This window comes from Kogia breviceps, chromosome 19 (assembly GCF_026419965.1).
Source record: "Kogia breviceps isolate mKogBre1 chromosome 19, mKogBre1 haplotype 1, whole genome shotgun sequence".
Taxonomy (NCBI): domain Eukaryota; kingdom Metazoa; phylum Chordata; class Mammalia; order Artiodactyla; family Physeteridae; genus Kogia; species Kogia breviceps.
In genome coordinates, this window is record NC_081328.1 from 50883882 (window position 1) to 50908696 (window position 24815).

Consider the following 24815-nt stretch of genomic DNA (forward strand, 5'->3'; position numbering starts at 1 on the left):
GGCTGTCCAGAAGCCTCTTAAAGTCAGACCGAGCCAGACACCTGTCCCAGGCCTCTCAGGCTACATGGGCCTCAGCAGCCGAGCGCTGCGCTTACCTGTAAGTGATTTGAGCATCTGCCGGGGGGCTCCGGCGGGATCTTGATTTCATCAGGTGACATGTTCCGGACTCTTTCAGAAAAGGAGGCTGTGGAAAGAACAGAGAAGAATTCTGTGGGTGGGTGGGAGGGTTAGGGTGGAGAACAGACATGGACAATAACCACCCCCCCCACAAAGAAAGGCCGACAGAACATTTGCGAGCAGGGAGACACACTATGGAACGGTAAAACAGGGTGTTAGGAGCAGCACTCCGAGAGCGTGCATGTGAGTTGAGATCAAACGACCAGAAGGAGCCGGCACGTGCCAACCCAGGGGAAAAGAAGGTCAGGCAGAGGGCACGAGCATAAAGACGGCGTGTGGCCGCGCCACAGCAGTTCACCCACGAAAGGCTACGTCCCGGGGTGCGCTGGTGGACGTTTAACACCCAGCTGGGAGGCGGGAGCGGCACGGCCACGACCTGCAGCTTCTGCCCATTTCTGGGGTGTAAACGCTCCCCATGGCTAAGGTCAAGCTACCAATGTGAAGTCGCTGAACTTGAGGCTGGGAAGAGATGTGCACGCCACTGGCTCATGGTGTGACCAGCTCCAGCCCCGCAGGGGCTCTGCCCCCGAAACACCCTCCCAGAATCCCGGAAACTCAGAGCCGCTAGGTGCCATCCTTCTCACTGCAGGCTCTCCTACCCAGGCTACAGGAGCAGCTCAGGGTTCCCTAGGCTTCGGGACCCAAAGCACTCAATACTGCCTTGTGCATAAATGACATTTACAAAAGGACCTTTTGGTTATTAGCTTAGGGCTCTTTAATGTTTTTAAAAATTAATTAATTAATTTTTGGCTGCAGTGGGTCTTCATTGCTGCATGTGGGCTTTCTCTAGTTGCGGCGAGTGGGGGCTACTCTTTGTTGCAGTGCGTGGGCTTCTCATTGTGGGGCTTCTCTTGTTGCAGAGCTCGGGCTCTAAGCACACGGGCTCAGTGGTTGTGGCTCGCGGACTCTAGAGCGCAGGCTCAGTAGTTGTGGCGCACAGGCTTAGCTGCTCCGTGGCATGTGGGATCTTCCCGGACCAGGGCTCGAACCTTGGTTCCCTGCATTGGCAGGCAGATTCTTACCCACTGCGCCACCTGGGCAGTCCACGGCCCTTTAATAGTAAACCAATCAACCCACTCTTGGTCCACTTCGTTCTTGGGAAAAAAAGGTCTGATTCTGAAGTGAAGAACCACAACTCCCAGGGGGCAATTCCCTTGGAGATCTGCCCCTGCCCACCCAAGCTTCTCTCTCTCTCCATCCCCCTCCGTGCTGCCTCTGGCCACCCTTGAGACTGCAGAGTCGTGCTCTGGATCACTCAGACAATGCGCTGTTTGTTGTTAAGGTTCTGTATGTGCTTTTAAAACGTTCTCTCGTGAAAAGGACTATACAGTGAGCAAACAGCAGGCGGAGCGGGGTGGGGCAGGATGAAGGCAAAGAATGCACAATTCCGTACCAAGACACCCGGCAAGTACTTACTGGGTGCCCGCCCCGTGTGCCTGGCCCCAGGCGAGACTTCTTAGCCCCAAGTGGCTGCCCGGACTGCCTGGGGACGGCCTAGCGAGCCTTCCCCTTCTCTCCCAAGGCTGGGTTAATATTTTCTTAGCAGATAAAGTGCTTTGATTTCTGCTTCGAGCTTCACTAGTCTCAGCTGCTGCCAAAGGAGCCTGAACACACTGTAAACACTGAGGCTGGGGCCCAACCCCAGGACAGTCTCCTAACCTGGATACACGTGCCGATTCTCACTGGATTCTCACTGGATGTGCCCCAGGAGCAGAGCACTAGATCTGCCATTTTGGGTGAAGGGAAGAGGGCATATCCTGCTGTGGACTGAGACACCAGTGCAGCCCGGGAACAGTTTTCACCACAGAACCATGTGCTTCTCTTTGCCCAGCACCCTCCTTCTGTCTCCTGTCTCCTGAAGCAAGGGACACCCAGATCTGGCAGGAGTTCAATCTCATCCTGACTTCCTCCTTCCTCCCAGCTCTGGGAGAGGCAGGAGGTCTAAGCCTGAGGCTCAGGCAGGCCGCAGAGGCCGGCTGAGAGTGGAATCAGCTGGAGTGTGCTGCTTCTCGCATTTCGTAAGCATCAACAACAAAAGCAAGGAGGGCAGGGGCAGGCTTTGGGCGCACGGCAAAGAGGGTTAAGGCTTCCCTTGGGTGGAGAGTGTATGTGTGCATGTGACAGAGAGACAAAGAGTGCCTTCTGGCATTTGCCAGGGAAGCCTTTTGGAAAAACAGGGTGTGGTGCCGTTGCCACTAGCAACCCAGCCACACTTGGGCTCAAATGGTCTACAGTGTGACAGGGAGAGGGACAGCCCCTCCTGAGCTCCTGGGCTAGGAATGAGAAAATTCCTCGGGAGTAGCTGGCAAATGAAGGGATACATTCAGGAAACTCGATAAAAGTTTACCTCACAGATTTCAGGAGCAATCTTTCTGTGATTCTGTCTTTCCTAAGTCTCAAAATGAATCGAAAGCAGAAGACATCAGACCCACATATATGGCTATTGAGCAGCCAGCCTCAAACCATTTTCCCTGGAAACACGAGATGTGTATCCAGGCACATGGGGGCAGCTCGTGTCTGTGGCTGCTCCAGGTCTGCTTGGGGTGTTCTAGGCAGGCAGCCATACTCCGGATCTGAGAAGCCTGCCGTCAGCATGATTCACCCCAGGTGTGTGCCCAAGTCCCCAAACGTTGCTGGTATCCACAGTTGCCAGGTATAAATCTGCGAAGGAGCAGCTAGTCAGCTGGGCTTCTGTAATGGCAGGAGTGAAGGGATGCCTGGCAGGTATCGTGGGGCTGGAAGCAGGAGGCAGTGGAGTGTCTCTGGCTCACTAGAGACCCAACTGGCTTACCACCCAGGGCCACTGTTCCAGGCCCACCCACGGGGCACCGGTGGGGCAACTGGAGGGGACGGCAGGACGCCCACGCTCAGCTCTGTCCGGCAGCTATAGCGCTGGGGAGCCCTGGGCCAGATTCTCTGTTTTCCTTTGCTCCATTAAACCTGGGGCTATCTATATATATGAAAACGCTGCCCACACCAGCAGAGCAACCCAAGTCCTACATCCAGAGGCATGAATAAAAGGAGCTGGAAAAAAAAAAAAGGAGCTGAGGGGCCTCCCTGGTGGCTGGGAATCTGCCTGCCAACGCAGGGGACACAGGTTCGAGCCCTGGTCCAGGAAGATCCCAAGGGCCGCGGAGCAACTAAGCCCGTGTGCCACAACTACTGAGCCTGCACTCTAGAGCCTGTGAGCCACAACTACTGAGCCCACGTGCCACAACTACTGAAGCCCACGCACCTAGAACCTGTGCTCCGCAACAAGAGAAGCTACTGCAATGAGGGGCCCGGGCGCAGCAACGAAGACCCAACGCAGCCAAACATAAATAAATAAATAAAATTTAAAGGAAGGCAAAAAAAAAAAAAAAAAGGAGCTGAGTTCAGGCAGAGGGGCTGACAACCACGGTCCCATAAGCAGAAGCCACTCTGTACAGGTCAACTACCACCTCCTCAGTGAGAAATGGGAAGAGGAATCCAAACTATGAGGCTTGAAGCTCCACCTGTGTTCTCTGTGGGTGACTGGATTCAAGAAATTACGGTGTAATTCTATAATGAGATAATATTAGCAATAAAAAAAAGAAACTATGCATATTCTCAAGGACGTGAATGGGTCTCAAAAACACTATGGTAGGGGCTTCCCTGGTGGCGCAGTGGTTGAGAATCCACCTGCCGATGCAGGGGACACTGGTTCGTGCCCTGGTCCGGGAAGATCCCACATGCAGCAGAGCAGCTGGGCCCGTGAGCCATGGCCTCTAAGCCTGCCTGTGCTCCGCAACGGGAGAGGCCACAACAGTGAGAGGCCCACGTACCACAAAAAAAACCCCAAAAACCCACTATGGTAAGTGTAAGAAACTAGACCAAAAAACAAGCAAACAAACAAAAAAGCAACAGAAAACCCCCCAACAAACTGTGATTCCATTTGTATCAATGGTTCTCAACCAGGGGCAATTCTGCCCCCCAAGGCAACATCTGGCAGTGTCTGGAAACATTTTTCGTTGTCATATACGGCAGGACGAGGGGGTTGTGATTGGCACCTAGTGGGCAGAGACCAGGGATGCTGCTAAAACGCTGTACAGTGCACAGGCCAGGCCCCACCGCAAAGAATTATCCAGCCTGAAATGTCAATCATGCTGAGGCCAATAAATCCTGATTTACAAGAAATCCTAAAAGAGACAAAACTACAGTGAAGAAAGTAGATCCCTGCTTGCCTGAGGCTGAGGGAGGGAATGTCTGCAAGGGGAGGGGCACGGTGGGGGACACTCCGGAGTCATGGAAATGTTTGACGTCATGACTGTGGTGGGAGTTAAAACCAAAAGCTGACGAATCTTACTCTATGTAAGTTACACTTCAACAAAGCTATTTTCAAAAAGTGACAAGAAGAGGAAAAGTGAAAGCTGGTGTGGAAGAAGTCGGGGCTGAGATGGCTGGTGCCCACACACATTCCACAGCTCGCCAAGTGCTGCCAGCAAGAGTGGAGGGCGCTGCCCTGTTGGGCTCCTGGGCAGGCGCCTCTGACCCCACGCCCCACCCCCAGCGTCTTGGTGGTGAACAGCAGGGGCAGGAGGCGAGAGGAGGCCGAGGCTCCAGTCCATCACCCACTCGGGGAAGGCCACAGGCTGCCCGGTGAGGCTGTGCTCTGTTCTCTCTGCCCGTGAAGCCAACTGGGCCACCCCTACAGCGCCATTTTCCAAGAGCAAACTCTAAGGTTTTAGGAAACTTTGGGTTTTTGTAGGGTAGGAAAGACTCATACCCCACTCATCAGAAAACTCGGGGGTAACGGCAGGGTCCCACTGAGCGCCGGGGCTGCTCACTGTGGTCACACTGCTACCCGATCCTTCCTCAGAAGACCAATATAATGAACAATATTCAGTTCTTTCAGTCCGGAAAGCCAGAATGGGTCCCTATCTCCCATCAGCGGTGAAGGGCTCCTATCCAGAGAAAGGTCAGCTTGGAGGGGCTGCAGGAAGCAGCATTTCCAGGCTGAGTCCGGGGCTTCCCGGGCCAGAGTACAGTACGTCTCAAAGGCTCCGTTTGGAAGCAGAGGAGCGGGTTCTGCAGGCCGCCAGAGAAGCAGGGCCACAGGGAGCAGGAACCTGCTTTGCGGAGACAAGCGGGCAGAGAGAGACGGGCAAGGGCTCGGTTGCCGGTCGCCACAGAGACGGAGGGCCAAACCCCGGCCCTGAGGCTGAGCCAGGCCTTGGGAGAGCCTTACAAAGTCCGTGGCCAAACTGAAGGAGCGGAGGAGGCTTCCTAAAAGGATTAAGAGGCTGAGGTTAACACGGAACTGGGATGACACGTGTGTCACTTTCCAGAAATGTAACCACCCTGGCCAGTCACACAAGGGGCACCAGACCCCAGGGCTGTGAGGCATGTTCCCTCCTGGGGACAGAGGAGGGCGCCAGTAGAGGCCACGTCTGCTCCCTGAGCCCGTGGATGAGCCAGCGGAGGGGGCTGCGGGGGTACGAGGCCGGAGGACGGACGCAGGGCACAAGGGGAAGGAGCTCCCAGCTGAAGGGGGCCCTGAATCCCTCTTGACAACACTGGCAACTGACCAAAGCCCAGTGAAACGCACCGTGAATCTGACTGTCAAAGAAGAACTGTTCCCTGGGTGTCTTCTCCAGACGCCTTAGAAAATGCCAAAGGCCCTGTGAGAGTCTGAAGACGCAGGCTTGCGGCAGAGCAGCTGCCTTGGCCGGAGCAGAGAGAAGCCGCCTGCGTGGCTGGAAGCCAGTTGGCTCTGGGTGAGGCTCGGAGACCTGCCCCCGAGGCTCCCCCCACGCCTCACCACCAGGATACTCACCAACTAATTCCTGGGGATCTCGTTTTTCTACTTCTGGGTTATCCTGCAAAAGAAAAACAGAAACACAAGGAGTAAGCCCGGGCCTCCTGACCCACAGGCACTCTCCTGACACCACTCAGGATTTTTAAGGAAGGAGAAAAGGTGAAAGCTCCATAAAGAGCCCCGAGAGTGAGCGGAAACTTTGGGGGATCCTGGGACCCGTGAACCTCCAAATACCCCTTCTTCCTTCATCAGAGCAGCTGGGGTGCTCCAGACACCTGCTTCAGTCTCTCCTCCACAGCCCCCAGCAGGGACCAGTACCCCTAACGCTGAGGAGAGCAAACGTCGGCCATGCGACGGCTGCCCACCGGGACCCTGCTCGCCGCTCTCCCCAGGCCCGGCCAACCGCCCCAGAACACCGGCGCCTCCAGCTGGTGCCCAGGAAGCAAGAGGCGGCTACTTTACAACACGAGAATCGCAAGACCCAAATGCAAAAGACTGTCTGCTCCCAAGAGATTTTTCGTACTCTCAGTTTCAGCAAAAAAAAAGAGAGGCTTTATCGCCAGTGGGTAGCTCATGGAACCTGGGGGGCAGGCAGGCAGCAGGCCTTCCACAAGTCACGGCACTGGCCCCAGGGAGGCCCGGCTGGGAGGCAGCCTCGCTCTGGCTCTCGCTGGCCCACCTGTCAGCTCTCCTTACGATGGCCCACAGTCTCGCCAAAGAAAAGCTTTCTCTGACCCTTCCTGCAAACCCCCGTCCCCAGCACCCACTCCCACACGTCCTTCGGTTCTGGCGGCGTGCAGAGCCCTAGGAGCAGAGGTTTCTCGTCGGACTGCTCTGGACTTGCTCTGGATCTCACTGCTCAGAGCAGATGCTTCACCTACACCAAATCAGCCCGGAGAAGGCACCGTTCCAGCTGCGGTCACACACCCGGGCACCCTGGGGAGGAAGGCCTTTCCTTGCTTCTGCTGCCCCAAATGCACAACGGCAGGAACGTACCTGTTTTCCCCATTTCTGGGGAAACCGAGCCCCTCAAACACAGTTAGGTCGGGGGTCTCAAGCGCCGTAACACAGTAATGATCACAGTGGCAGAAGCTGCGCTCATGAGATTGTTGGATCTCACGCCCCCTCCCTGCCCCCTCCCCTCTGGCTGGTGAGGGAGGAGGTAAGACAGTAACAACTCGGGCACATGGAAACGGCCGTGGAGCTCTGTGCACTCCGCTGACACGAAGCAATGTTACACCAAGGTGACGTCTCAGAAGGGAAGGGGCAGGAAGACGCCCCCTCCGGGCTCCACGCCAAGACCAGAGCAGCAGTTCCTAGCCCCCTTCTCCAAAAAGTCCCTCCTGGTTCTGGGACAGGCCAAAAGCCCCTCGGTTTTCGGCACACTGCAGCTATTCATTCGACCTGGACTGCCATAATGCCCAGGCCAGGCTGCTTAGCAAACGTCTCCTCCAGACACCCGTCCCCTGCCGATCAGGTGGGCAAAGCGGAGGCGCACCCGAGGGCTGCCGCGGCAAATTCAGGCTGCTTATGCATCAGCTGCTCTCCAGAGAGAGCCGGTCTCCACGGGTCCCAGAACAGTCCCTTCGTAGCTGTGACTCTGGAGGAACCAATGTTAAAGAGCATGGCAGTAACAAAACGTTGGACTGTAAAAGTTCCTTAAATTTTCCCTCGAGGGGACCGTTTTCTGGGTGCTAATTGTGGGAAAGCGTCAGTTGGGTACATCCTTCCTCCCCTCCCGGGCCCGGCAGCACAGGACTGACCCGTTAACTCTTCAAAGGCCCCCTAGAGCTCTTTCCCAAAGCCCTGGCCCAGCCCCTTTCGTGGCCAAGATGCAGAGCAGCGAGGAAAGAGGGAAGGTACCCATGTGGGAATCCAGCCGCGTCTGCTCCAGGCGCACAGTCGCCCAACAGGCGGCTTCTCCTCCAAGGGGAAAGAACTCGTTCACACCAGGGGCTCCTCAGTGAGATTAAAGGGCGTGAGGCTCCCTGGGGCTCTCCTGTGCCCCAGCGAAGGGGTGGGGAGAGGTGGGGATTCCTGTGTCTCACAGGGTCCTGGCCTGGCTTAGCTGAGGTCCGTTTAGTCATGTCTCTGGGAGAAAAAGAAATGATCGGGCAAAATCACAAACAGGAAGTTTCTCCACTTCTTTCAGTCTTTCCTTTTCTGGCTTGGCTCCTCATTTCCCCCCAAGTTTACCTTGCTACACATGCCACAACACAAAACAAAATTAACTGGGTAGTTGGTTTGAACCTGCCAACTAGGCTAGTCTCTGGTTTTCTGCCCTCATAGGGTGCGCACGCGCGCACACACACACACACACAGACACACGGACATACACACAGACACACGGACACACAGAGACACACACGGACACACACAGAGACACACACAGACACAGACACACATGGACAAAGACACAGGGACACACACACAGACAGACACACAGACAGAAGGGGGCGGGTAGTGCCCAGAGTGCACCCCGGGTCCCCTGGAGCTATGGCCTCTTATTCAATCCAAAACCCAGCACCCCAGAAAGAAGTCCCACCCCACATTCCCAGCAGCGGAATCCAGCTCCACACTATCCCCAAGCAAAGTATCGACCAATGGACCATGGACCCAACAGCGACAGAAGTTTCTCCTGCCTTGAGAGACTCCTGAAAGCCGAACGTATAAATGAGCATCCACAGACTGGAAGCCATACAATTCTGCACAAACGTCTCCTGGAAAGACTTTGGAATCTATCATTGCTCAGATCCCCCATTCGTGTCACATGTACCCGCGTGACTCCTAAGGCCCTGGAGAATCAAACAATGAGACTCTGTGACTCCTGGTGGCCACACCTCATTATACTTTAGAATGGAATTCCTCTGCCCTCTGCCCTCTGACGTGAACAAGCTGGTTGTGGGCCTGCTGAGCTCCTGGGCATGTGGTGTGGTACCAAGGTGCCCCGAAGAAGAAAGCCGACGACACGGTACTTCCGGATCCCAAAGCAGCCTAACCCCCCACCCCCTGCCCTGAGCCTGAGAAGAAGGGCTTGGCTCTGCCCCACAACAAAGGGCCTGAGCCACAGCATCACATGCTCTCAGAATGGACTTGGGTGCAGGACTTCAAGTGATGCTGAAGAAAGCCCAGCAAGGAAGGAGAGTCGGGGTGTCCAATGAAGACAGGGGTCCAATACCCCAAAGATGCTTTTTAGAACCATTTATACTCAACTGTCCATTGAGGCAAGTTTCATCCAATGAAAACAGCCTTGTGGGGAGGAGAGGGGGGGTCCACATTCAAGACAAAGGCCCAGAGAGACAGTCATGCCTCAGATACCAGGAATTCAGCACAAAAATGAACAATGCCCCCCATGATGGTTATCTCGGAAGCCAGCCACGGCGTCAGAGAAAAACAACGGATGAAGTATTTAGAAGGACAAAGCTAAGGAGATGGAAGGTTCACACCATTAAACTGCCAGTAGTTCAAGAAACTGGTTTTACAAAACCTGCTATAGAGAGAGTCTCAGTATGTCCTTAAAGAGGCAGAAAGGGAGCAGCAAAGCGGACACAAGTAAAAAGCAACAAGAACCCACTGTTCCTTTTCTTCCCCCAAAGCGGTGTTTCCGAAGGCACACAGGACACCTGCCCTGACCTGTGTGAATCCACCCTCCCTGGCCTCCAGGTGGATATTCATTTCTTCAAAGAAATGAACTCAGCCTGGAGATCTATTTACCAGACGGTTGGATGTCTGCGTCAGCCGGGAGGCACGAAGCCCACAGCCCAGAGACCTGGCCAGACCTGGACGTGACAGCACACGCCCCTCAGACACAGCAGGCTGAGCACCTAGGAGAGCATCTCACATAGCAGTTCCTAGGAGAAAATACCAGGTACACCGTTTCTGCCCTCTAGTTCAAGTCCAATTAAGACACAAGGAAAGACAAAGCAAAACAAAATCCACATCTTCCTAAGAAGCCTAGTGAGAAGATGGGAAAGGGAGGGGACGAGGGAGAGCTCGGAGGCCTCTTCTTCAGACTGTCTGCACCCCTCCAACCTCCCTGGGCTTCGACCGGGGCGCGAGTGGCTGCTGCGGGCTGGGGGTCATCCCTGGAGGACTGTGGTCTGAACCCAACGCCGCTGACTTCTTAATCAACTGTGCCTGAGATGTGGAAGAATCTAACGGCCATGGCAGGGGCCTTGTCCTCAGGAATTACAGAATCTGAAATGCGGGTCCCCCTGCAGAGAATATAAAAGTCCAGCCACTGGCAAAACTATGATTGGAGCAGAGGAAGGAAGGAGAAACAATACGGCTCCACGAAGCAGGACGAGCTGCCCTGTGAGCTGGGAGGATTTACTCAGCAGAGGAGTAGCAGCTTCTGGTGGGGAGAAGGGGGTTTATTTACGGCCGACGAGGCTTCATCAACCCTTCCTTCCACTCAAAGGTCCGCCGTCCAACTTGAGACAAAGCAACGCAGCTTCCGGCAGCTGGATTCTGCCAAACCTCAATGTCGCCTTTTCTCCCCAGTTCTGGGAACTTCAGGCACAGAGAAAGCACTCTGAACGGAGAGGGCAAAGGGCAGCCGCTCCCCGCTCCAGGGGAAAGAATGCTACAGACTTATGCTTTCTGTTGGATGATGTAATCCTGCATCTTAAAAGTAGGGGGCAGCTGGGGAGGCAGATGAGCAAAACAAATCCTCCCAAATCTCCTGTCCTCTCAGACCTGGGGCTCCCCCAGAAGTTGGAACGCCCTAATGACATCTCACTTCATGAGCAGGGTACCCACTTAAAAATGAACCCTCACTGTGGCCTGAGGCGCCGGGGGCTCCCTACCAGCCATTTCAGCACCCCCCCGCCACCCGGATCCTGGCAAAGCTGCTCCCTGGATCACCCCCTCCCCACTCCTGCCTAGTGAGCCCCATTCAGACTTCAGACCTTGGTTCAAGGAAGCTTTCCTCCACCACACCCACATCTGGCCAAGGAGACGACATCTGCCCTATTCTGGGTTCTCAGTCTTATTTACCACTATGTTCCCAGCACCTGCAATAGTCAGTACCCTGCCCACAATAGGCGCTCAAACACTGATGACAGACAGACAGACAGACACAGACACACAGACACACACACAGACACACACACACACACACATTCTCCCTCTCTCTCCCCTTTCTAATCGGTTAACTGCCCAGTGGTCAGTTTTTCTTCAGTCCAGTTTACGGTTTCAAAGCCACCATCACCTGCAGTGCATTAAGCCCCAGACTCCAAACCTGTTCAAGTCCACAGTTAATTTCAACGTGTAGACTCGATATAAGAAAGGGAGGCCAGCGGAGGAGCTAAATACAGGGGCTAGAGCTGCAATAAAGGTTGATATGGGACAAGCAGGAAGGTGTATGTGTGGAGGCACCAATGCTGAATTTTAAAAAAACCCTTGGGCTTCCCTGGTGGCGCAGTGGTTGAGAGTCCGCCTGCCGATGCAGGGGACATGGGTTCGTGCCCCGGTCCGGGAAGATCCCACGTGCCGCGGAGCGGCTGGGCCCGTGAGCCGTGGCCACTGGGCCTGCGCGTCCGGAGCCTGTGCTCTGCAACGGGAGAGGCCACAGCAGTGAGAGGCCCACGTACAGGAAAAAAAAAAAAAAAAAAAAAAACCTTAAATCTACCTTGTTGCTCCTAATCTTAAGACACAAAAAGAATTATCGTATAGTTCATTTATTTATTCCACAAATAACTTATCAAGCATTTATTACGTACCAGGCAGTGGGCCAAATACCGGGCATGTGGAATGAACAAAATTCAGTCTAGGGGAATCATTTTAGGTATCACACTAAGCACTTCAGTGAAAGATCTCATTTAATTCTCACGACAGGCTCATGAAATTGTGGGCGTGCTTCAGAAGCCACTGGTGTGCCTAGGAAGCCCTCCTGGAAGCTTCAAGCTGACGGTCAAACGAGGCTTTCTGAGGCACATGTGAGTCACTTGAGGTTGCCAAGAAAGCAGCAATTCTGGAACTTTTGTTGAGATACCGCCAAGATCCAGAATAAAATTACTGTCATTTGACAGACACGGTCGGGGCCGTGGATCGAGAGTGGCAGTAACCCAAGACTCAGTGCAGGTCACTGAGCTCAGTGTCGCGTGGGGGGCAGCCCACCTGTGGCACAGATGCCTGGTGGGGGTTGTTCTACCCCCACACCCAGGAGAGCCCTGGAGAAAGCCCATCGCCAGCACATTTCCTTCGGCTGTATCCTGTTGGTCAGGATTGGGCCACTGCCACGGCAGGCTGCCTGCCCGGGGATGGAAACACTCAACTTATCACAAAAATGGGCGGAAGTTGGTGGGGCCACTTTGGACGCAATGGACTCGCTTTAACTCCCAGCTCATTGCCGGGAAGGCTCAGCTCCCCAAGCAGAGAGGTTTCTACAGGAAAAGCGTTAAACAGGCATCTGCCAAGACAAACTAAGCCAGCTCTAGAGCTGGCCTTGTAGACTGAAGCAAAGGAGGGGAAGGAGAGAGGAACAGTCTCTCTCTCTCTGAGAATCCTGTCCCCACATGGCTCAGCATGGCGCTGATGCTCTGTCACGTGGAACCAACCAAAATTCACGTGAAGGCAAAGCTCTGGCTGGAGCCACTTCTGAAGGGGAGACTTTATCATCTGGCTATTGCAAGCATAACCACAGATTTGATTCAAGACCCCCTGAAGACCCCGAGTTTCTTGAAAGCTGTAGAAGATGCCCAGAGAGGGCCATTCCATTTCTCTCTCTCCCGCCCAGGGTGTCAGGTGGGCTGTGCCTGGGCAGAGAGGTTACCTCACGTCAAGGATTTGAGTCAAGTCCTCAGTGGCGAGGCCAGGTTGCACTTTCTTCTTAAGGGTTTCCCACAAAAACAGTGTCTCTATGCTTTGAGTTGGAGAGCTTGGAGCCAGACAAGGACAAAGAAGACAGCTTTGTGAGGCTGAGGACAGCAAAGTGAAGTTTTTGAGACACACCTCGACAGCGCCACCAAATTACGAAAGCATTACCTTGCCAGGGAGGTCAACTGCCAAGCTGCAATGTTAGACTAACATCGGGGCAAAAAGCAGTGAGATGCCAGAAAGCTAGGTGTGGACATGCACGCTGGTCCTCATACACATACTGGTAGGAAGAGGATTAACTATCTACAGGGCCAGAGGGAACGCCAGAATCTTTACGGCACTGCTTAGGGAAAATTTAGTTTTCAATTGTATCCCAATGTTAAGAATACAAACGAGTAAAATCCTGTCAAATCCAGAAATCGCACAGTAGCATCTCAAGGGACATGGATTGAAACACAGAACGAAGGTGAGAAGTGCTGGATCCCCGAAGACAGGCAGCTTGCCTTCTGCATCATAAATTTCAAAAAGATAAATCATCGCTGGGGAAGGCCCAGCCACACCTTGGTTAGTAATCTGTGGCATGTAGTCCCGGAGGGAAGGAGGTCTGTCAGGGCTTGCACGGGGCACGCAGCAGCGGCTCCTTCTCGGATGGAGAACCACACGGGGGCGGGGTGGGGCTTCTGGGGCTTCAGCTGACTGGGAGCGAGTGCAGTCAAGAAGGCCCTGATGGCAGCTGCGGTGCAGCCAGGAGTAGGGGTTAGAGGGAGAGTAATGGTCCTTCCTTTTGCAGGAGATCACAACTTCCAGCAATCACACCATTTCTCCCAGTGGTGTTCAGCTATAGATATAGCCAGGCCTTCTTCGGGAGGTGACAAGACAAAGGACCTACCTTGGGTTTCTTTCAATGTGGACAAGACAGCTCCTTCCACAGCCTGCCCTGTCTCTGTCTTTCTGTCTGCTGCTCAGATCAGATCACCACCCAGACAGACTTGCAGACCCTAGCCTGGGGTGGGTGGGTCCTCCCCAGCATGGAAATTCTATGTCACTCACTCTGCAAGGGCACCCCCCCACCTTGCTAAAGACCAGGCCTAAAGAAGGCCATGTGGCTATTCACTGTGGGGAGAGCAAGGAAATGCCAATGTTAAATAGGCCTGGGCATTTTCAACAGTTCAAAGGCCTAATTACAATAGCCAGAAGTTAAGAGTGGATGGCTCATCTGTTGCATATTGGCTGAGTGCAGCTTTTTCCATAAAATTTGCACACGCATATGCACTAAATTGAGTGGCTGTCTAGCAGTGACAGGCGAGAAGACGGTCCACTGAATGTTCAGTTGTTTCCAGGGGCTTTCTGGGCTGTTGCCAGGATTCTGTAGCCTGTAATCTGGTTGGTTATCTCTTTGTAAATGTACGTATAACTCAATCACAATAAATATATAGTATTTTTAAAATTAAAAAAAAAAAAAAGAGTGGATGGCTCACAAGCCAGCAATGGTCAAGGGCCATTTCCTTCTCTGGTCCTAGGTGAGTCATGCTGTCATTTTTTTTTTTTTCCTAATAAGCACTCAAAGGATCATGGGGTATGGGGGGTGCAGAACATGGGGGGCAGATAGGAAAATAAAACCAAGATGGAGGGACCAAGCATATATTCTCCCTCTCACACTCTACACAGAACTCAGTAAAAGCTAACACACATTATTCAAGTCTCATAATAACCCCATAAAGCAGATTTTATTATTTCCATTTTACAGACGAGCAAACTGAAGCAAAATACAATGAAGCAGTTTCTTGCCCAATAAATGGCAATGTTGGAATTCAAGCTCCAGCCTGACTCCAAAGCCTAGAAATACCACTTCCCAACTTCTCACCTCCTCCCTTGAGACCAGGAGGCTGTGAATAGTCACAGTTTCTTCCAAGCCCTTGGTTCAACCACTGGGGAAGCCAACATCGAAGACCAAGGAGGTAAAATTCCTCTCGAGGAATGACTCCATAGCAGATCACAGGCAAAGCAGGTGTTAAAACCCTTGACTTAAGGGGAAGACGGCCAGATCTATTACCTTTTAATTGTAACGATCAGGGGAAAGAGCTCAAGAATCCATGGTGCCCCAGTGAGTAATGTCTGAACGGAAGTCAAGGTCCTGAGGACTTAATCATATACACAGTGGGTGCTGCCACCCCTGTCCTTAGCCTAGACATTTCCTGGGGGCTTACAGAAAAAATGCTACCAAAACCCGAATCCTACTAAGCCGGCCTCCCTTACTGGGCGAACAATCCTGCAGACTTCCAATGAGAGCTCAAATTTTAAAGAATGAGGTCTTTCTTTTGACTTGTGTAAAGAGCACAGCACATTTCCTGTCCATCAGGGACTCTCACTGGAAAGAAACTGCCTACATAACACTTTATTCAATAACAGTTACAAAAATATATTCACATTTTGCAACTATAATGTGCCATTTTGGGATTTTATTTTAGCTAAATGAATATATGAGAAGAACTAAGGGAAGTGATGTGAAGAGGTGTGTTGCTACTGACTGGTATTACTACTAGAACAAAAGCTGGTGAATCTCAATCTTTTCTTCATCATTCCCCATTTGGAGGTATTTAGAAAATTACGAAAAAAATCTTTCCTACAGCAGTTTTATTGAGATATAACCCACCACTTAATTCTCAAGTGTTATTTTTTCGTTTGTGTCATGGTATTATGTAATTACCCAGACTACAGCACCGGTGAAGATGTTTATAATACAAATGAGAACAAAACTGTATACAAAATATATATGCTATTATGCAGACAAACCTAAAAAGATGGAAGAATGAAAATGGCTGCACCGTTAAGATCATGGAATTAGGTGATTTCTTTTCTTTTCTTAAATATTCAATCTTGCTTCTCTAATAGTCTGACAATAAAATATGCACAATATAAAAACAACAAAACCCTGACAAGATAACCACTAGAAAAAGTACTATATGACCCTTTCCACGTCAAAGACCTCTAAGAAAAAGTCCAAGTTTAAGCTCTAACAAGATAACCTTTGCTGTCCCATCCTGAAAAATAATTCTCAATAGAACATTGCTCAAGTGAGGGGTCCCTAGAAGCTCCCCAAGCAAAGGCACACAACGATCCATCTCCTCTGACCGGAAAGGGCCTTGGCTCCTCTGCTGCACCCCACAACCTGCCCTCTGAAGTAGCCTTCAGGATGACTCGAACCCATGCTGCTTGTCTGTGAAAAGCTTAGCATCTCCTTTTCCGATTCCCGAGTCCTGGAGGTATAGCAAACACACCCAAAGCCCAGAGAGGAAAACATTTTGCTCTGCATGGATCCTGCGGAAACTGGCAGCCTCTCCCCTCACGCGGTCAATAAGAGAATGGCTGGCAGGCTCCTGAAAGTTCTTCCTAGAATCAGTTGTCAACAACAGACTCCTGTTGTTGAAACAAGCTCCTCGGGCTGTTTTTGGTCTCCAGATCTTTGATTCTGACATTTTAAAAGATCAATAAGAGTGCTGGGTCAGGGCGGTGGGGTGGGGAAGGGCTGGAGAGGAGAGGAAGTTTGGGAATTACCGAGTCGGATCTTCCCGGGGCAAATCCTTCTTCTAAACTCTGAGTCAATTAACAACACATGGCGATAAAGACGCGCTCGGCCTTCCTGAGGGAATTCAGGTGCGCATGTGCAGCCACTGAAGGCAGAGGCCTGTTCACCGCGCTGAGCCAGGCCTCCAGGGGAGGGTGAGTGAGGACTTCACCAAGCCCCACCGCCCTGCGACTCTAAGACTATCTACCAGCGCAGTTCCCAAGCTGTCCATCAAGGCCCCCCAGAGGTGCCCGTGATATTTAAAAATTTCAAGGGAAACAGCATTACTTGACATCTGTCAGATACCACACTAATTTATGTATGATTTTTGTCAAGTGGCTACTGAATCGTGAGGACATGGGTGCTGAATGCAGGGAGCAAATTACTTAATAACCAGAATTGTGAGGTCGTTTCTTTTGGCCTAGGAGTTCTGTGAAACATTCCTGTGATACCAAGGGGGCTGCGAACTGAGCAACTGTGGCACCTTCTGACCTCCAGGAAGAGGGAGTAGAATCAGACTGTGTTCGGGTGAGAAGGCCGAGGACTGCTCACAGCTGCATCTTAGGCTGAGAAAAACTTGTTCCTACATGTTCTCTCCTATCACTGCCACAATCACCTGGAACAGTGGGTATCGCGGCCCTGACTTCAGCCGAGCTGAGCACAGTTTAAGTTATGTGCCTGTTGGCCACAGCTGGAGGGCAGCCGAGCCAGTGCTCAACCCACGTCTTCTGACTCCAAACCCACCAGACCGGCTCTGAGTTGTGAACTCCCCATTGCTGCACTACTTTTGGGCTCGAAGGATTTTTTTTTTTAATGTTTTCTTTGAGCTGGGGTTGTACACGCCTTTTAAAAAACGCTGGCACAATTTTTTCCCCACCCGATGTCACCTCTTTGACCCAGAGACACTACTTTATTTTGACAGATGTTTGCTCCTTGGGCCGAGAGGATTCTTTCCCTGGGTCAAAGCCTGGACCACACACCGGGAAGCCGGGCCTCCCAGTTAGCTTGGCAATGGGCTGCTCCAGCTTGCCCGTGCCAGCTCATCAGTGCCCGTGTTTGTTTGCAAAGGAAGAGTGTGTCAGGGACAGCGAGTGAGTGGAAATACCTTTGTCCACGGGAAATGTGGGAGCGGGGAAAAAAATAAACAAGGGGAAAAGTTCCAGGGCAACTGAGGTAAAGCAAGGACAAAGGAGAGTGGTGAAAAGGGAAGCTCACAGGCCAAGGGCAAACAGATGGAGGAAACACTTGAGCCTTCGGGCCCCTGTCCCTGTGGTAAGGAGCTGGACAGACGACCGCCACTCCTAGCCTGACTTTTTCTGGGACAGCAGTGCCACCTTCTGCTGAGTAACAAACACCTGAGTCGGGCTGCTTACTGAAGAGATGAGACCAGAAGGTTGAAGTCAGAGAACAAGATACGGTGGAACAGAAATGCTGAAGCACTGTTTCCTGTGGGACACTCTGCCGCCTCCTCCAGCTCCTTTCCCCTAGTTTAGCGCAAACTCAGCAACCCCAGGGCCCGATCCCTGCCACCCCGGGGCTGATGGATCAGGACCAAAGGTTCCCTACAGAGGGGAGTCTGGAGTTCTCATCTCTTCCTCAAACTCCCAAATATGGGACTTGGCACTCACAGGTAACCCCAAACATCAGAGTGATAAAAATAAGGGCAATTTCCAGTCTTTGTACTCGACATTTGTACTTCCTAAAGTAACAGCTGATACAGCTGGAGAATACTCGACTTTGCTTATCCACAATGCCAAGTCCTTCCCCAGGAAACACCCTGGGGGTTTTAGTCCAACCCCACCCTCACATTTCTTTTAGGACATTCGTTCCTGAAAAGGCCAGAAACAGAGAGTTCACTAGCTCCTGTGGCACCTCGACTCACTTCTGGCCAGAGACGAAGGGCAGCTCTTCGTTACGCGAAGGCAAACATCTCCTCGTTGCTTTGAGTTCCGCGTGGGGCTGCCACCACCCGTCCCTTACCAGACCTTCCTTAACTTTCCCCCACGTGACGCGGCTTTAAGTCTCCTCACCTCTGCTCTCCTTGGAGCACAGTCCGGTTTAAAATGCAGAATCCAATACCCCAAAACAGGCCCAGTGACACGTATGGCCAGCCTGGGAAGCGTGCTGAGGGGGCACTGGTCGTCGCAACGAACGCTACTGAATATGCAGATGGGCCAGACACCACTGAGCTAAGTATTCGTTACGTTTACTCAGTGAATCCTCACAAAACAAACGAGGCAGATTTGGTTATGCGGTCTCATCGTACTCCAGATGCTCTACTGCCTCCAATACGGCTCAAGACCCCATAAGGCTAACAGCTCAATGGACAGGTACAGGGCAATGAAAGCAGCTATCAAATAGTTAATTAATATTACCAACCCAAGATTTTTGTTTTTGAAGAACAGTAGTTCTCGAAGTTGATCTGTGGACCCCTGGGGGGTCTGCAAGGTCAAAACTATTTGTGTAACGCTAAGACATTATTTGCCCTTTCGCTGTGTTACATTTACAGGGGCAACAATGGGTAAACTTCTTGGCCCTTTAGAATAAATCAAGGCAGCGGCACCAAATTTAGCAGTAGTCATACTCTTGGCTTAAAAAAAAAAAAAGCAAATTTCACATAGAATATCCTTGACGAAGCAGTAAAAATGATTCATCTTGATCACTGAGGAGTACAGTTTAGCATTTTGTGTAACTGAGTTACAAGCTGAACTAGCTGCTTTCTTCATGGAATATCACTTTTACTTGAAAGAATAACTGACAGACTATGGTTATTCAGACTTATGTAGCTGGCAGGCATTTTCTTAATAATAAAGCCTGTCACTTCAGGGAAAACTCTCGTGGTATTTACTGGCAACGATAAAATTCAAGTCCTCAAGCAAAAATTAGATTCTGGGAAAATACATACTTCCCACTGTGAGCATGACAACTTTCTGATACTTAATGGCTTGTCTGATGAGATCAGAAATGTCACGAACAAATAAGACTTTTTTTTGGATACTACCAAACAAAATGTGTCAACATTTAGGAGACCTGCATAACTCGGTGAACCAACGTTGTCCAAATCACTAGTGTCTGATGACGTAATATCATGTATGGGCAAAAGAGCCATTTAAAGTGCGAGAGACCTGTGGATTTAAGTGAAGCAGAGTCCAAAAAGTTCATTGATTCACATTCTCGTTGCAACTAACCTTTAGGAAACTACCACCTGGTGAGTTATGATGAAGCATCAAACATCCACAAGTACTTGAAGGGCTGTGAAAATACTCTCCTCTTTCCAACGACCTGTCTGTATGAAGCAAGAGTTTTTCGAATTCTTCAACCAAAATAACATGTTGCAATAAACTGAACAGAGAAGCAGTTATGAGAACCTAGCTGCCTATTCAACTAGACATTAGACATTAAGGAGACTTGTAAAATGGTAAAACAATGCCATCTTTTGTTCTAACTTTTGTTTTGTTTTGGAAATGACAATTTCTCATAAAAACTTTATTTATGGGCTTCCCTGGTGGCGCAGTGGTTGAGAGTCCACCTGCTGATGCAGAGGACAGGGGTTCCTGCCCTGGTTCCGGGAAGATCCCACATGCCGCAGAGCGGCTGGGCCCGTGAGCCGTGGCCGCTGAGCCTGCGCCTCCGGAGCCTGTGCTCCGCAACGGGAGAGGCCACAACAGTGAGAGGCCCCTCGTACCGCAAAAACAACAAAAACAAAACAAAACAAAAAACTTTATTTATGTGAATATGTAATAGGTTTGTTATTTTAAAATAAACAAATATTTTAAACATCAAGAGATAAAACCAAAATGAACAAAAGCTTTCTGGGATCCTAGTTTTTAATTGTGTAAAGAAACGAAAATGTTTTGAGACCTGCTATAGTAAAAAATTAAAAGCAGATCTTAAAAAGCCAAAGTAGGAAGGAGTGCCATCTAGTGAAAAGAGTTATGACATCAATTCATTTGCTAACAAAATAAATGACACCTCCAGTGACATATCCTATTGTTAGAAACTTCACAAACTTAAGGCAGAAATATGCAAAATTAAGGGCTTAGAATAGAAAAGTATTGTTAAATATCAACTGAAATAAAACTTAAATGTGCCAGAAGAGTTCCAGAACAGAGGGAGGGTTGAGAGGGGTTTGAGGCAGAGGCTGAAACCCGAAGACAGTGTGATACCAGCTCAGGCAGGAGAGGAAGTCAGGGCCAGGACGAAGCATGGGGAGCACACAAAACTCATGCTGGGGACACCGTTTCTAGTCCTTGGAGATGCCACGAGGACTTGGTCTTTCTGTCCCCCTGGTGGGCCTCTGCTAGCTACTGGGGACCAGAGGACGTCTGAGCTGGAGAACTCCGTCTGACCCCCTCTATGCTCACCCTCCAAAAGAACTACATCAAGTTACTCTGAGGGCTGGATTTTGTGTTCTCATTTCTGAGGGCTCCCTAACAGGAACAGAAATTGTTCCTTGAGGACTCTTCATTTCACAGATTGGAAATTCAAACGACTGAATGAAATACAGTAACGCACATCAGTCAACCTCCACGTGGGACCAAGCGAGGGGAGGCTGAACACAAAAAGACGTTAACCAACTTCCCCATCCTACCCCCTCTCTTTTGGCTGTTCTTCCTCTCTCATACAGGCACGTCATTCCCAGGGGACTTGCTGTATTCCAGAAGGGGTGACACTTAAGGGCATGCACCCTGCTCTCCAGCCAACTTCCCCAGGAGGCTTCAGGCGAAGGCTGGCAGCTGTACACATAAAGGCTCCAGGTCCCACAAATCCTCCTTTCTGTCCACAGCTGAAGCCCTGACACTTGGCGACCGCCCAGGCTTATTTTATGCACAGGCTCCAAGGCCCAAATACCCCAAATACTAAGACAGAAGACGGACACTAACACTACTGACCATTTTCTTTCTGTGAGCCCAAGCAGAGCTTGACAGTCCTTGATGCAGGCCACGGGTCTACCCTCCTGCTAGTAACGCTTGGCCAGGTTCTGAAGCCTGCATTCCTCACTAGGCACAGAAAGGAGCTAGCATTTGTGGTTTGTAGGACAATATTTCTTTTTTCTCCTGCATGCTGGTGCCTAAACGTTCTTTCTTGGTAAAATTTCTTATCTGCATCATCCGCAGCTCTTCGTGGGTTTATTTCAATGGTTGTGCACAGTTCTAGCCAATCACAAAATCAGCTCAAATTTGGAACAGCTCATGCTATATTTTTGGATATACCCCTGCTTTACCTTATAGTTGGGGATAGTTTTCCTAAATTCCACTAGGACACCTTAAAGGCCTCAGCTGGTTTTTAAAGCAGTTTTTAGACACAAAACTTGGTCCCTATTCTCCAGGCCCAGAGTGATGGAATTACTCTTTTTCTTTGGGGAAAAAAAAAAAAAGTTTGTCCCCCGTTTGTATTAATGCCCAGCACACAGTACCCAACACTGGGGGGGGGGGGGGCGGGGTGGTGGTGGTGGTGGTGGTGGTGGTGGTGTGTGTGTTTATGTGTGTCTTAACCTTCATCACGATGGGGTCAAGGATATGCAAATTACTCTCAGCTGCTACTGGGAGGGAACTAGAAGAAGAAACGACCACGTTGCTTCAAAACAAACCATTGTGCGTGGTTGACCCGAGCGTGGAAGGGCACAAGCCCGGAGAAACAAGGCTCAGGTCCAGCATCGCCCGTAGCTGGGAGAGGTCTCATTTCGTCTGGCTCTCTATGGCCCTTCTTCACGTCTAGACGACTAAAGAGAGCCCATGGCACGTGAGGCAGCCCTTGTGGCTTCCTGATTCTAAAAACATTCCCACACCTAACCCGCCTGCAGGGGCAGTGACCCCCAGAGCCCACCCGGATTCGGAGCAGAGGTGGGTTGCTGCGCTCAGCCAAGCCTCTCACCTTGGCTGCGAGGCTGGAAATCGAGCTGCCTCAGGACAGTCCAGGGCAGCCTCCAGGCTTCTCTCCCCCAGCTTACACACGGTTACACAGTATGTCAGTGAGACAGATCCTGACCAGACACATGAACTGAGCCATATTGTTAAAAATGCCTTGTTCGTATCCAGCCACCCCACCACAGCCAACACCAAATACCTTTGGGTCATCAGCCTCAGGTTTTTCAGTCTCTGAATCGTCATCTTCCTACAAGACAAAGAATTTAGAGGATTAAGCTTAAAGGACTGGGCCTGAGGTTCTCACATGCATAACAGGGTTTGGAGCAAATCTACCCAGCCTGGGTTGTCCCACCAAGAACCCCTCCCCTACCATATGACCCAGGCTCTAGAGAAAGAGAAGGGGAAAAAGAGATGTTCGGGGGGGGGGGGAACGACACGATATCGGCAGCTCAAAGTCGTTGTGCCAGCAGTGCCATAGCCTATATTAATGAAAATGCCTGAGATTAAAAACCACGAACACAAAAATGGAGAAAGGTGGCAATAATGCTTGAGAAAAGAATAAGATCAGGCGCCACACGATAAAACAGGAATGGCGTTTCCAATGAAGTATTGGTGATTTCAAACCAGGTATGAGTCTTTTTTTCCTTCTTTGCCTTTCACGTACACAAATACATCAGACTCAGAGCTCCCGTAACATTGTTCGCCCCCGGAGTGCCATGACCCCCACACGCTATACCCCAGCGCTTCAACCAGCAACACCTGCACCAACATGAGTAGTAGGAAGGTAGGCATCAAACGACCAGGGCGAGTGAGCTGGCAAAGGCAGGACTGAAGGGCAACGCCCAGCCTGTCCTGGGTCCCAGCTGAGCAAGCCCTGCCTCCATGCAAGCGCTCATAGAACTGCCAGTGACCCGTTCCATCCAGCCTTGTTCCCTATCCAAAGGGCCTGCCTGACACAAAGCACCACGCAGGCAAGGCATTTTCCAAAGTGTGCCCTGACCTCACACAAGCCAGCCCACCGTTCCACTAAATGCTAATGAAGGTCAAAGATCAGCCACCCTGTTAGGTAGCTATAATCCATATCCGATCCACTACCCAGCACACCCCAACACGCGGGAGCCATGATTCAACATCCAACAGAAAACTGTTTCATTTGAAACTGCTTTTTTCAATCACTTTAACCCCCAAATTAAAAAGCCCGCCATACGTTAATATAAACACCACCTGAGAGACTTAAACTACACTGATGGCCTTGAGATTTAATTGTCCTGTGAGGCATCAGTGAGCCACAGGTTTTAAACGCAATCTCCTAAATCTCCTCCAAATGAAACCCATCAGGCCAAATAATCAGAGATGTAGCTCAGCCAAGTACAATCACATTTTAGAATGTCTATATTGGGATTGGATGCGAGGATTTGACTAAAATGTGAAATAAAGCTTAAATCTGGTAAAAATTCTATGCAAAGTAAATATAGAATAACACTTCAAAAACACACGTCATGGGGGCTTCCCTGGTGGCGCAGTGGTTGAGAATCCGCCTGCGGATGCAGGGGACACGGGTTCGTGCCCCGGTCCGGGAAGATCCCACATGCCGCGGAGCGGCTGGGCCCGTGAGCCATGGCCGCTGAGCCTGCGCGTCCGGAGCCTGTGCTCCGCAACGGGAGAGGCCACAGCAGTGAGAGGCCCGCGTACCACCAAAAAAAAAAAAAAGAAAGAAAAAGAAAAACACACGTCATGAAAATTTGCTGAAGAATATAGTTACAGATATTAAGCCACTATGTATGCACTTAAGAAAAGCAGAAAAACGAAATAACTTACAAAGCTTTTCTAAACAATTTTAGTCAATTCTGAATTATCAGCAATCATGGGGGAGGGGAGGCCTAAGGGGATAAAAAGGTCTTCCAAACAACAGAAAATACAAAACACGTTTTTGTTTAATTTGTAAAGCATTTTATCCCCGCCCCCCTTTTTTTGGCTGCACCTTGTGGCTTGCGGGATCTTAGTTCCCCAACCAGGGATTGAACCTGGGCCCTCGCAGTGACAGCACAGAGTCCTAACCACTGGACTGCCAGGCAATTCCCTGTGAAGCATTTTAATGTTAACGTTTAAGTATCAACGAGAAACGAAATTTTCAAACAAATAATATAGAACACTGAGTGTTTTAATTAGAGCTGTTGCTAAATAACCAGATTTTATATTGAGATTCAACTTTGTATGTCTTTGTGTTATGCACCAGCCTGAATCCTTGTTTTTCTCCAAACTTTAAAATTCTGGCCCATGATGCTCAGGTGACAGTGTACCTAAAGTCTTTCTGATTAATTAAGGTGCAAGTTCTCTTTCCTTTGACAGCACATATTAAACATCAGGCAAGATTTGTGATCAAGAACACTTTGATAAAAAGTGCCAAGTAAAAAGTCAAGAAAGGAGTTAATAAGGATCAAAACACAAATAACTGTCCTTCCTACTCTTTCTAATAAACTGAAAAATTTGAATGAACCCCAACCAAGATTACAAATAACACAAAATTGAGTGTAGATATAAATGATACACCAATTAGGATGAATGCACTGTTACAAATGGAATAAATTATCTAAACAGGGAAAACCAACAT

The 24815-nt window shown here is 50.5% G+C and overlaps 1 protein-coding gene across 5 annotated transcripts in view; it reads right to left on the reverse strand.

The window, feature by feature from the left end:
• SAP30BP (SAP30 binding protein) overlaps nt 1–24815 on the reverse strand; it is a 34451-nt gene that overhangs the window by 7670 nt on the left and 1966 nt on the right. For 2 of the 5 annotated variants that reach the window (XM_059048119.2, XM_067020533.1), the window contains exons 3-5: nt 22404–22451; nt 5972–6014; nt 96–184 (exon numbers count right to left, since the gene is read on the reverse strand). In XM_059048119.2, the coding sequence (XP_058904102.1) occupies nt 96–184; nt 5972–6014; nt 22404–22451 (180 nt within the window). Of the gene's footprint in view, nt 1–95; nt 185–5743; nt 6015–22403; nt 22452–24815 lie in introns of all 5 variants that reach the window. The other 3 variants (XM_067020535.1, XM_067020534.1, XM_067020532.1) reach the window with 2 other exon arrangements.